Genomic DNA, 12,407 nt, shown 5'->3' on the forward strand with positions numbered 1-12,407 from the left:
TTCTGTGCGTACTTAAATTCGTCGTCCAAAGTTGGAAATCGTATTGCCCTTTAAAAAAGGTCAAATAAAGTGTCAGTCGCTGCAATTTGTTGTTTACTCGTCGAAATTGTGAAGGTCGTCGATGGTTAGCTTTTATAATGTCGCGCGCCGCGGCGATTTTGTTAAGTTACCTCTCGGTTACTTGTACTTACCCACCTAGGGAAGCAGGGTATGTTTAAACTGGGTTTTAACCGATCGGTATAACTAACCAAATTTTATACAAACGCTTACCGACCAGTAACCAACATGTTACCGACTTTTAACCGCCGGTATGTGGTTAACCGCCGGTTTAACTGTTTATACAATCAGTGCTGGTAGATTGACAGGAAGGTTTTGACTTGGACAAATAACACATTCAATTGACACACGTATTTATGGGGCATGGAGATACACCACATTCAATTTGCAGAAGGCATTTGACATGTAGGTAAAACACATACAATTGACAGAACGGTTTTGGCATCGAGATAAAACGCATTTATTTCCTTCATTTCATAATTTACTGATCATAAACATAACCGTTTTTCTATAAAATTATGTCCCATCTTACCATATATGCACACGTGAATGTGATTTCTTTATTAAAAGACATGGCCCAGAGTTACATGTATTGAACAGCTTGCTTATCATAAAACCAGCTTTAACAGTTACATGTGTGAAGAATCAAACTAAGGTACAAAACAACATTTCACACAAGGGAATGTTTATTGTTGGACCTTCAAAAAGTACATAAATATAAACACATGCAATGTGCTCATAAATACTAAAATACAACACGGCTTACTGCAACCATAGTACATACATAATAAATAATACAACAACATTTTACCATGTTCGATAACAGTCATCGTTCACAACACCAGATTTTAACAAGAGTGCCAAACAGTCACAAGATACGCCCGTTTTAAGGCTTTTGACAACTTGATAACTTGACCATGACCCATATTTGAACTTGACCTACATATCATCTAGACACAACTTCTGACCAAAGTTGGTGAAAGTCTGATGAAAACTACTTCAATTAGAGAGCGGACACCATGCTAAATGCTTGAAGTGAACTAAGTGACCTCATGACCTAGTTTTTAACCTGGCATGACCCATATTTGAACTTGACCAACATGTAGATATTGTCTAGACACAACTTCTGACCAAATGTGGTGAAGATCGGATGAAAACTACTTCAATTAGAAAGTGGACACCATGCTAAATGCTTGAAATGGTTTAAGTGACCCTGTGACCTAGTTTTTGACCCGGCATAACCAATATTCGAACTTGACCTAAATATTGTCTAGATACAACTTCTGACCAATTTTGGCGATTATCGGATTAAAACTACTTCAATTAGAGAGCGGACACCATGCTAAATGCTTGAAATGCACTTAGTGACCCCGTGACCTAGTTTTTGACCCAGCATGACCCATATTCGAACTTAACCTAGATATTGTCCAGATACAACTTCTGACCAAGTTTGGTGAAGATCGGATGAAAACTACTTCAACAAGAGCTGTCACCATAGGATGACTTATGCCCCCTATAAGCGCTTGATAGAAGTTATGAGCTTTTTTCAAAACCTAAACGCAGATTTCGAAAACTAAATGCGGACCCTAAGTTCAAGGTGAAGGTCACAGGGGTCAAACTTTGTGTGCGTATGGAAAGGCCTTGTCCATATACACATGCATACCATATATAAAGGTTATATCTCAAGGGACATAGAAGTTATGAGCATTTTTCAAAACCTAAACGCATATTTCGAAACCTAAACGCAGACCCAAACTTCAAGGTCAAGGTCACAGGGGTCAAATTTTTTGTGCGTATGGAAAGGCCTTGTCCATGTACACATGCATACCAAATATGAAGGTTATATCTCAAGGGACATAAAAGTTATGGGCTTTTTTGAAACCTAAACGCAGATTTCAAAACCTAACCGCGGACCCTAAGTTCAAGGTCAAGGTCACAGGGGTCAAAATTTGTGTGCGTATGGAAAGGCCTTGTCCATACACACATGCATACCAAATATGAAGTTATATCTCAAGGGACATAGAATTTATGAGCATTTTTTGAAACCTAAACGCAGATTTTGAAACCTAAATGTGGACCCTAAGTTCAAGGTCAAGGTAACAGGGGTAAAAATTTGTGTGCGTATGGAAAGGCCTTGTCCATATACACATGCATACCAAATAGGAAGGTTATATCTCAAGGGACATAGAAGTAATAAGAATTTTTTGAACCCTAAACGCAGATTTCGAAACCTAAACGCGGACCCTAAGTTCAAGGTCACAGGGGTAAAAATTTGTGTGCGTATGGAAAGGCCTTGTCCATATACACATGCATACCAAATATGAAGGTTATATCTCAAGGGACATAGAAGTTATGAGTTTTTTTTGAAACCTAAACGCAAAGTGTGACAGAAAGACAGACAGACTGACAGTCCGATCACTATATGCCCCCTTTTCTTCGAAAGGGGGCATAATTAGAGAGCAGAGACAATGCTAAATGCTTGAAATGCACTAAGTGACCATGTGACCTAGTTTTTTTCCCAGCATGACCCATATTCGAACTTTACCTAGATATTGTCTAGATACAACTTCTGACCAAGTTTGGTGAAGATCGGATAAAAACTATTTTAATTAGAGAGCGGAAACTGCTGTGGACGCCGCACGCCCGCCGCAAAGGTGAAACTATAATACATCCCTTTTTTTTAAATGGGCGTATAAAAACATACCATCTCTTTTAAAGTTGTTCACAACTACGACTTTACAATAAATAAGACCACAACAACTATATCTAACTTTATCAAAACAACACCAAATATATACTTACATACTGTATTACATGTACCTACACTAACAGTATTAAAACACACGTCAATGTATATAAACTGCTACAAATGGCATTGTAAAACACTTCACAATTCTTTTCCTGAGATGTCATTGACAAATTAATGTATATACCAAAAGAAACATTGCATTAACTGTAAAACCGTTCACATTCGAATAGAAGCCGTGTACTGTAGTACTTCAAAAATGGATAAAAAACACGAAGATTTAAAGTGTTCAGGCTGATAAATGCATAGTCATTTTACTTTCATATTTATAAAAATACGAATTAAAAGAAAAATATGTTAATAAAAACAAACAGTACAAAACAGAGTTTAGTAAGAGAAAATTTATAATGTACGTAGAATATGTAAACAATCTAATATCAGTTTTTGCATACTTAATAGTACATTACATCGTAGAGTAGAAACATGCACATTTAAATCTTGAAATCATTATCATTAAACCTAGAAACAATGTGATAAAACAAGCACTTCACAATGAATTCGTATACAACCCCTACGATATGCCCTATATTTAAGACCAGGTAATCACAACACCATATCATACAACAGAAATCCAAACACCAGTACAAACAATAATGCCCTTTGTAATAAAAAAATCGCATATAAAAGGTAAAAAAAACATGTGTAAAATCAAATACAAAGTGTAAATGTAAATAGTGGCAGGAATGGGAGAGAATAATTATTACCTTGATTGTGATCAATAAAAATGTCGCATATAAAACACTAAATGCTCACCATAACCAAGACTTAATTTGTATACAGTAGTTTTTTTTAAGCCAATTAAATCACCGTGCAGAAGCTATGAAAGAAACATCCTTTCACAACCGATAATTATGTATTTACCAAATTATTTAAAAACATTTTACATAAATATAACCTGAGGTTACCTATTAAGTTCAGATCATTAAAACCATCTGAAATCCCCTTCTACCATATTCTTTTCCAAACATATTGACAGTTTTAATTATAGCAATCATGGTATTCTAAAGTTATTGCTAAATAAGTTCAACAACTTGATATGGATTTATGATATAAATTTCTACTTGACTTACTATATTTTCAATTCAATGTTGTTGATGTTTATTGATGTTAATATTTTTGCTACGAATAAACGTGCAAAATCAGTGTAAATGATTTATACATCAAAGTTCATATTTCTTTCATGAACAATCAACTAAAGCCATGCAAGAAGCAAATTGTATCACAAATACGTTGTAAAAGAAAGTATGCAAATATCAAGTATAATGTCAGCTGAATGCGTCATCAAACCAAATCAGGAGATTGTTTAAAACGAAGTTTCTTTCAGCTAAAAATAAATAAACATTTTAACATTAGCAAGTGAATGTAAATACACATTTCTTTGCTAGCAGAAGAATTTTAATTCAGATAAAAATACGTAAAGGTGTTTTTGATAGTTGGTGAATGTTACATACTGTAGGTTAAGCTTAAACCTTTGCATGCTGGGAAATTTGTTGTCTGCTAAAATGTCGTCTGCTGAATTTCTAAAATTAGCATTTTCTTCGAATTTTTTCAAAGTAAAATTATCAGAATAGCAAACAGTTTGAATCCTGATGAGACGCCACGTTTTGTGGCGTCTCATCTGGACCAAACTGTTTGCAAAGGCCTTCAAAATTCGGTTCCAGCACTGAAAAAGTTAAAATAAATAAAACATTTCTTTAATAGCAGGTAAATGCTCCTCGAGTCATACATAAATAATCATTACTTTGATTAGTGGTGAATGTTCTTTTAGCTAATAATAAATAACAATTTCTTCTTAAGTATATAAATTTCTTTCATCTAAAAATAAATCAATATTACTTTGATAAAATGTAAATGATCTATAATCACTCCACTAAGAATAAATAAAATTACTTCCCAAGCATGTTAAAATATTTATTTAGCTAACAATAAATAAACACGTTTTCGCAGTTGAATAATAAACCAAGTGTATCTCCTGATAAACCTTTGCATTCTGCACAGGCTAATATGGGACGACACACTTCGCACACGCATTAAGCCCCGTTTTCCCAAAGCGAGGCTCATTTGATTGCTCAATCACTGCTTGAAGCCGAAGAGTCTGGACTTCCACTGAGCCGATGTAGGACTTTAGTAGCCAGCTCCAAAATGGACGCAGGGAAAACCTGAACTGTGAGCTTTTTGACTACTTGGTCTATTGCATGGTCTCTGAACGCTTGCAGGAAAAACTCGTCTGAAATGTTGGATATAAACTGACATTAGCAAATATTGGATAATATGAGCCTTGTTCTGTGAAAGCTGGTCATAATGCATGTGCGTAAAGTGTCGTCCCAGATTAGTCTGTGCAGTCGGCACAGGCTAATCAGGGACGACACTTTCCCCCTAAACTTGATTTTCGGTAAGAAGGGACTTCCTTCAAACTAAAAATACCATAAAAGCGGAAAGTGTCGTCCCTGATTAGCCTGTGCGAACTGCACAGGCTAATCTGGGACGACACTTTACGCACATGAATTAATATGCATATCATGTGAACACTAAAAGGGTAAACCCTTTTTATTTTAGCTCACGTCTCACATAATCTTAAAACTCCTTATATTGTATGAGTCTGTTTCCTATTTAGAATCAATACTATGTCTAAAAAGACCTTGGGAATGCTCCCAGAGTGGGCATGAAGGTGAAGTGGATATAGTATCCACCTAGTGATCTGGAGGTCACGGTTTGGATCCCCACTGGGGGAGCATTCTTTAATCTCCACAAAGACACCAAGTACTGGTTCTACCCAGGCCCAAGACTCATTGAATAGTCAGATTGCGTCCATGCTTAAGAGGAGCCCTGCAATTAATGGGAAGACGACTCAAGGACCTCCTGGTTGACATGTGGATACTGTGATTGATGAATGATTTCTTTAATTGTTCTTGAAATTATATGTTGATCAAGTCAATTTTTTATTTAGAACAATAAAAATATTTAAGAGATTTGTTATAGCATTTTTTTAAATATTTATGAGTGATAGTAATGCTTTTTTTTCACAAAATGCATTTCATAATTATAAGTTATAGTTATTGTATTTACATACATACGTGAATTTTATAATTATAAGTTGTATTCTATTTATTTAAATGGATTTCATAATTATTAATATTAGTTATTATATGTACTTTATAATTATTAGTTTCAGAAGTCTTAGTTATAATTAATATATTAACGTAATTAATGCATTTCATAATTTCATATTTGTTATAGTTATTTTATTTACTTATATACATTTCACAATTATTCTTAGTTTATGTTTTTTATTTATTTGACTGTTTATTGTTAAAAATGCATTACTATGTTATCATAAAAAACCATACCTTTAAGTAACTGCAGTAAAGTCCAAAGACCAATGTGTACAAAGCTTGAATCTGAAGACTTCAAAAACTTGTCAACAAACAGAAGAATTCCCTTTAGATTGTTTGACTTCAGTGGAGAAGGGATATCTGCAAAATAGCATAAAACATTAATGAGATGGGAACATCATGTTATCAGGAAATTATTTTGTAGATTTCTGTAAAATAGCCCATAAAATGCTTATGAGATGGGTACAACATCATTCAGGAAATTATTTGGTACCACACACAGTCAGCATTTATTGTTCACATAAAGAGATTCTGTAACCTGTACAGATAAAAGGCTATATAAACATTATACATTTTTGAGAAAAACAAGAGATGTGTTTGTCAGAAACACAATGTCCCATATTGCGCCGCTTTGAAATAAAAATTAAATATATTATTTGGCAGGTTTAGAAATTATCTCCCTTTTAAAGCTTATTACTTGGATTGTATTTTTGACTTTTGACCTTGAAGGATGACCTTGACCTTTCACCACTCAAAATGTGAAGCTTCATGAGATACACATGCATGCCAAATATTAAGTTGCTATCTTCAATATTGCAAAAGTAATGGCTAATGTTAAAGTTTTAGGACGGACAGACAGATGGGCAGACTGATGGACAGTTCAACTGCTACATGCCTCCCTACCGGAGGCATAAAAAGAAAACTTGACATAATATTATTAAAGAGATATTTTATCAAAAAGAAAACAAGATACAATTTTGTATTATAAGGAACTATCTAAACATGTTATATTAGTTCAGAATTCTTCTCTTTGTTGTACAACTGTGTCAAAAACATGTACCGGGTAATCGCAAAAAAAGAGTAGTGATTTGCAAGAAAATCATAATCAGAGGATACAGAAATTGTCAAGCAATATATGTCACCTACCGGCTCCACCATTGTCAGAAATATTTTTTATATAAATTTGTTGCCATAGCAACCAGAATTTTTGACATAAGAAAAACATGAAATGACGTGCATAACGTCCATATTGCCATCTATCCATGTTGCAAGTTTCATGAAAAAGAATGAAGAACTTTTAATGTTATCACAGGATCCAGAAAAAAGTGACAGACTCACAGACTGACGGACACACAGAGCGCAAACCTTAAGTCTCCTCTGGTGAAACCAGTAGGGGACAATAACTGTGAAACCAATACTATTCGTTGCACACTAATTTCCTTGGCTATCAGTGGGTCCACTCACCAACGAATTCAAATGATCTACAACAGTTTTTGTCCGAAATATATCCACAACTTTATTATATAAAACTTAAGAGGGGGAACAACTCAATTTTCACATGTCAGTAAATTTGTTCTCTCCCTTGATTCACATTTTAGCAAACTTGAATATGCTTCTCCTAACGAGAAGTTTCTGTTAGCCCCAGTTACCCTGATTTAAAGACAAATTACTGAATGTAGCAGATATATCCTGGCATTAAGATAGGAAAATGTCATTTAACAATGAGAATACCCTTTACAATAATAAAAAATGCAAAATATGTGACGGGATTATTTAATATTTGCCTTTATTCCTTGTTAATTGGAGTCATGTCAAACTGTCATAAATAGCACCCCTGTTTCATAACAATTACATCAGACAAGATGGGTACCACTAATTGGACTATTTGTCCCCATATTATTCCACAAATTTAGCTTTAGAGAACACATTATTACCTGATTTAAGCGATGAGAATTGCGTGTAACTAATAAGTTGTTGTTTTAGTGTATGTCAAAGGATGGCCAGATGGGATTAAAATGGACAAAAACACATGTGAAAATTCAAATTTCAGATTTTCTGGGCAAACATTTTAAATCCACTAATTCAAGAAGCAGCAATGTACCACATTTTATAAATCCAAGAAATGGCATGTCAATGAAATACAAGAATAACAGTGCTTACTACCTATCATAGCTAACTGTCCCAGGATCCCTGCACTGTTATATTGCACTTCCTGATTGGTCGAGAGTGTCACCATGGTGACCAACTTCACAAACACCTTGCCCTCATTCATCACCATGAGTCGGTGCTTTACCTGGTCTGGAATAGGCATACATATGCTTTTGATACTGCTAGGCATACAAATGGGAAATAATGCTAGTTGACTTAAAAACACTGTTTTAAGAGTATTTTAAGCATCCACAGTAGAAATTATTCTAGTCATTTTTTTTTAAGGGTATTATGCACACTTAGGAAACATTACACAACACATTTAATTTTAAGAGTATTGGAACAGGCAAACATATGGCAAATAATGCTTGTCAATTGATTTACACAATACTCTTCACACCTAAGTGGGTAAACTAATACTCTACACCCTAAGTTGGTTATCTAATACTCTACACACCTTAGTTGGTTAACTAATACTCAACACATCTTAGTGGGCATATTAATCCTCTAGTCTACACACCTTAGTTGGTTAACTAAAACTCTACACCTAAGTGGGTATATACACCTTAGTGGGTATATTAATACTCTACACACCTTAGTTCGTTAACTGAAACTTGACACACCTTAGTTGGTTAACTAATACTCTACACACCTTAGTTGGTTAACTAATACTCTGCACACCTTAGTTGGTTAACTAATACTCTACACACCTTAGTTGGTTAACTAATACTCTACACATCTTAGTTGGTTTACTTATACACTACACATCTTAGTTGGTCAACTAATACTCTACACACCTTAGTTGGTCAACTAATACTCTACACACCTTAGTTGGTTAACTAATACTCTACACATCTTAGTTGGTTAACTAATACTCTACACACCTTAGTTGGTTTACTAATACACTACACATCTAAGTTGGTCAACTAATACTCTACACACCTTAGTTGGTTAACTAATATTCTACACACCTTAGTGGGTATATTAATACTCTACACACCTTAGTGGGTATATTAATACTCTACACACCTTAGTTGGTTAACTAATACTCTACACACCTTAGTGGGTTAACTAATACTATTCACACCTAAGTTGGTTAACTAAGTCTACCGACCATAGAGGAATTAATCAAATTCTTCCCTTTTTAGTGTTTTAACAAAAAGTCTAACTGCCTTAGTGGGTTGAGAAAAAGTCTTTATTATTTAACAGGTTGATGATTCAAGTCTATACGGGGCAACATCCTGTTAGTTCACTCTTAGATCTTCACAAATGGAAATCCCATGCATCCTTACTTGCTCATTACAGTAATCAAATCAGTTGCAAGCAAAACAAGAAATGCTCACAACTATTCTAGTAAATTGAAACTGTGTCTTGTTCTGGGTAAATAGTGCTTAACTCTTTCAGTGCTGGAACCGAATTTTGAAGGCCTTTGCAAACAGTTTGGATCCAAATGAGACGCCACGTTCTGTTCAGGAATCCAAACTGTTTGCTATTCTGATAGTATTCTTTGAAAATAAAAATGCTAATTTTAGAAATTCAGCAGACAACATTTTAGCAAACGGCAAATTTCCCAGCATGCAAAGGGTTAATTCATGTGCATAACATGTTGTTCCAGAGAAACCTTTTTAATCTGCACAGGTTAATTTGGGACAACACTTTCCACCTCAACTAGAATTATTTTCTAAAAAGAAGGTCTTTAAACAAAAATGATCATAAAACTTAAAAGGGTCAACCTTGATAAGCCTATGAATACTGCACAGGCTAGTCTGGAACAACACTTTACGCTCATATATTAAGCCCCCCTTTCCCAGAATGAGTTTCATATACATGTATTTAAAAATCAAAATCAAGTATCATATACCCTCATCCGTCATCACTGCCAATGCCGCAGTCACCTCTGTTAATACTGCATGACTGGTCTCAATATCCAGTAATACTGTTCCCAGCCGGTCAAGGCAGCCAAGGTCTGTCAATTCCTAGAAATAAGGTTTAAACACATTTCATACAGACACATTTGGCATTGATTGTGTTTTGCAAAGATCTCTGTATCATAGTGGATATGGGGTCCTCTTCCCATTCACATTCCCAGAAAAATTAAAAGTTCGGAACGTGTTATACCTTAATGCAAAACAGTGCAATTTTCTGTATAATTCAATTTTTTATGAATGGTTTGCAGTCAAAATGAAAATTTAAATAGTAAATAACTAACCAAAACCCTAAATAATAAAACAAATATTTCAATGGATCATGATCATATTAATAGATTGTAATGACCATAGGAGTTTGAGTTAAAAAATAAAATTTAAATTTAATTTCAATTAAAAATTAAAAAGTCTCAAATCACAGTTTGTCACTTAAAGCGTTTCAAGTCAGTGGCGTACCTTGACATGCTCTCCAACTGCCAGATTACGAATGGTACCCGCCGCATGTCGCTGTGCTTCTGGTACTGCACCATCGCATAAAACATCAAACAGGTCCTTGAGGATTTCACTGCACAGAATGGCTCCCTATAAAACACAATAAAGACTCAAGATTAATAGACTGTAAATTCAATATAATGCACTCGGTTATATCGCAGAAACCAACATACATATCACGCGGATGGTTCTTGGTTCCATTTTTTTCTCAAACCTTCTGTTTCTTTCTCAAGCTTTTCTTGAAATTCAAATATGGTGGCACCCATTGAGCTAATTGCATAATTGTATGTATTTAACAGAACCTTAAGGTCAAGTAGGAACTATGTTGCTCTTTTGCTTAGAAGGCAGGATAATCATATGTAAGAATGCTGCAGCACGTAAAAAAAACGTTTGAAGCTAAGTGATCAAAGCTAATAACACAGATGGAGAAATTGCAAACTACAATTATTTTTTTATGGAAATGATTTCTTTGATATTATATGAATCTTCACACTTATCACTGAACAGACTTTCAGAATGTTCACAACTAACTTGATTTAAATACAAGAGCTGTCAGAGGACAGCGCACTCGACTATTCGAGTGCTTGACATTATTATGTAAGCCATCATGGGGAAATTGTTCATATTCAATAATTTATTAGACGATCTTTAAAAAATAAAAAAAGGAAAAAAAAAATTTGGGGGGGGGGGATGGTTGAGAGGCAGTATAATGTGGGTGTGGTCATTTATTAGACGATCTTTCAAAAATAAAAAAAGGAAAAAAAAATTGGGGGGGGGGGGGGGGGTAGGAGGGGTGAGAGGGGGGTATAATGTGGGGTGTGGTAATTTATTAGATGATGTTTAAAAAAATATATAAACAATTTTTTTGGGGGTAGGGGGGGTAGGGGGGGGGGGCGGGTTAGAGGGGGTATAATGTGGTGTGGGGTAATTTATTAGAAGATGTTTTAAAAAAAAATTAGGGGGGGAGGTGGGGGGGGGAAATTCTGGGTTGGGGCGTGGTGTATTGTTTGGGTGGAATCCATTGTGGTATTCAGGTTAGTGTTGTTTTGTCAAAGTAATAATAAAATGTGATCATAAATAAAGAAGTTATGGCAATTTAAGCAAAATGTTCAATTAGCCAAGTGTAAAAGGGGCCATAACTATGTCAAAATGCTTGATACAGTGGTCTGCTCTTGCTTATAGGTTAGGGTCATGTGGGTAAACAAGTATGCAAAATATAAAAGCAATATGTCAAAGGATATAGGAAATATTTGGGGTAGTACACAAACTTTAACATAGATTTATCAATAATATGCATATTCTAAGTATAAAAGGGGCAATAATTATGACAAAATGCTTGATAGAGTTGTCTGCTCTTGTTTATAGGTTGGGGTCATGTTGGTAAACAAGTATGCAAAATATGAAAGCAATATGTCAAGGGACAATGAAAATAAATGGGGTAGTACGAAAACTTTAACATTTGCTGCATATTCTAAATGAAAAAGGGGCCATAATTATGGCAAAATTTTTGATAGAGTTGTCTGCTCTTGTTTATAGGTTGGGGTCATGTTGGTTAACAAGTATGCAAAATATGAAAGCAATATGTCAAAGGACAAAGAAAATATTTGGGGTAGTACGAAAACTTTAACATTTGCACACTGACGCAGACGCCGACGTGAGTAGGATAGCTCCACTATATATATTTCATATAATTATAATAGTCGAGCTAATAATATATATGAAACGGTCTTCAAATGCTTGCAGCAGTTTATGAAGAGTTGTGGTTTGAAGCGATTCTTGGATGGCACATTATGCTGGAATTCCAGCTACCACAATAACTCACAAGCACTCAATGATCAGTTGAGCTAAAAGTACTTAAACAAATAC

The 12,407-nt window shown here is 34.8% G+C and overlaps 1 protein-coding gene across 1 annotated transcript in view; it reads right to left on the minus strand.

Annotated features, from left to right (window-relative positions):
• Positions 1–501: 501 nt before the first annotated feature.
• LOC127872947 (uncharacterized) overlaps positions 502–12,407 on the minus strand; it is a 45,336-nt gene continuing 33,430 nt past the window's right edge. Inside the window, exons 10-14 of the mRNA XM_052416467.1 lie at positions 10,506–10,631; positions 9,986–10,100; positions 8,140–8,274; positions 6,211–6,336; positions 502–5,090 (exon numbers count right to left, since the gene is read on the minus strand). Of these exons, the coding sequence (XP_052272427.1) occupies positions 4,933–5,090; positions 6,211–6,336; positions 8,140–8,274; positions 9,986–10,100; positions 10,506–10,631 (660 nt within the window). The 3' untranslated portion in view covers positions 502–4,932. The remainder of the gene's footprint in view (positions 5,091–6,210; positions 6,337–8,139; positions 8,275–9,985; positions 10,101–10,505; positions 10,632–12,407) is intronic.

This window comes from Dreissena polymorpha, chromosome 3 (assembly GCF_020536995.1).
Source record: "Dreissena polymorpha isolate Duluth1 chromosome 3, UMN_Dpol_1.0, whole genome shotgun sequence".
Lineage (NCBI taxonomy): Eukaryota > Metazoa > Mollusca > Bivalvia > Myida > Dreissenidae > Dreissena > Dreissena polymorpha.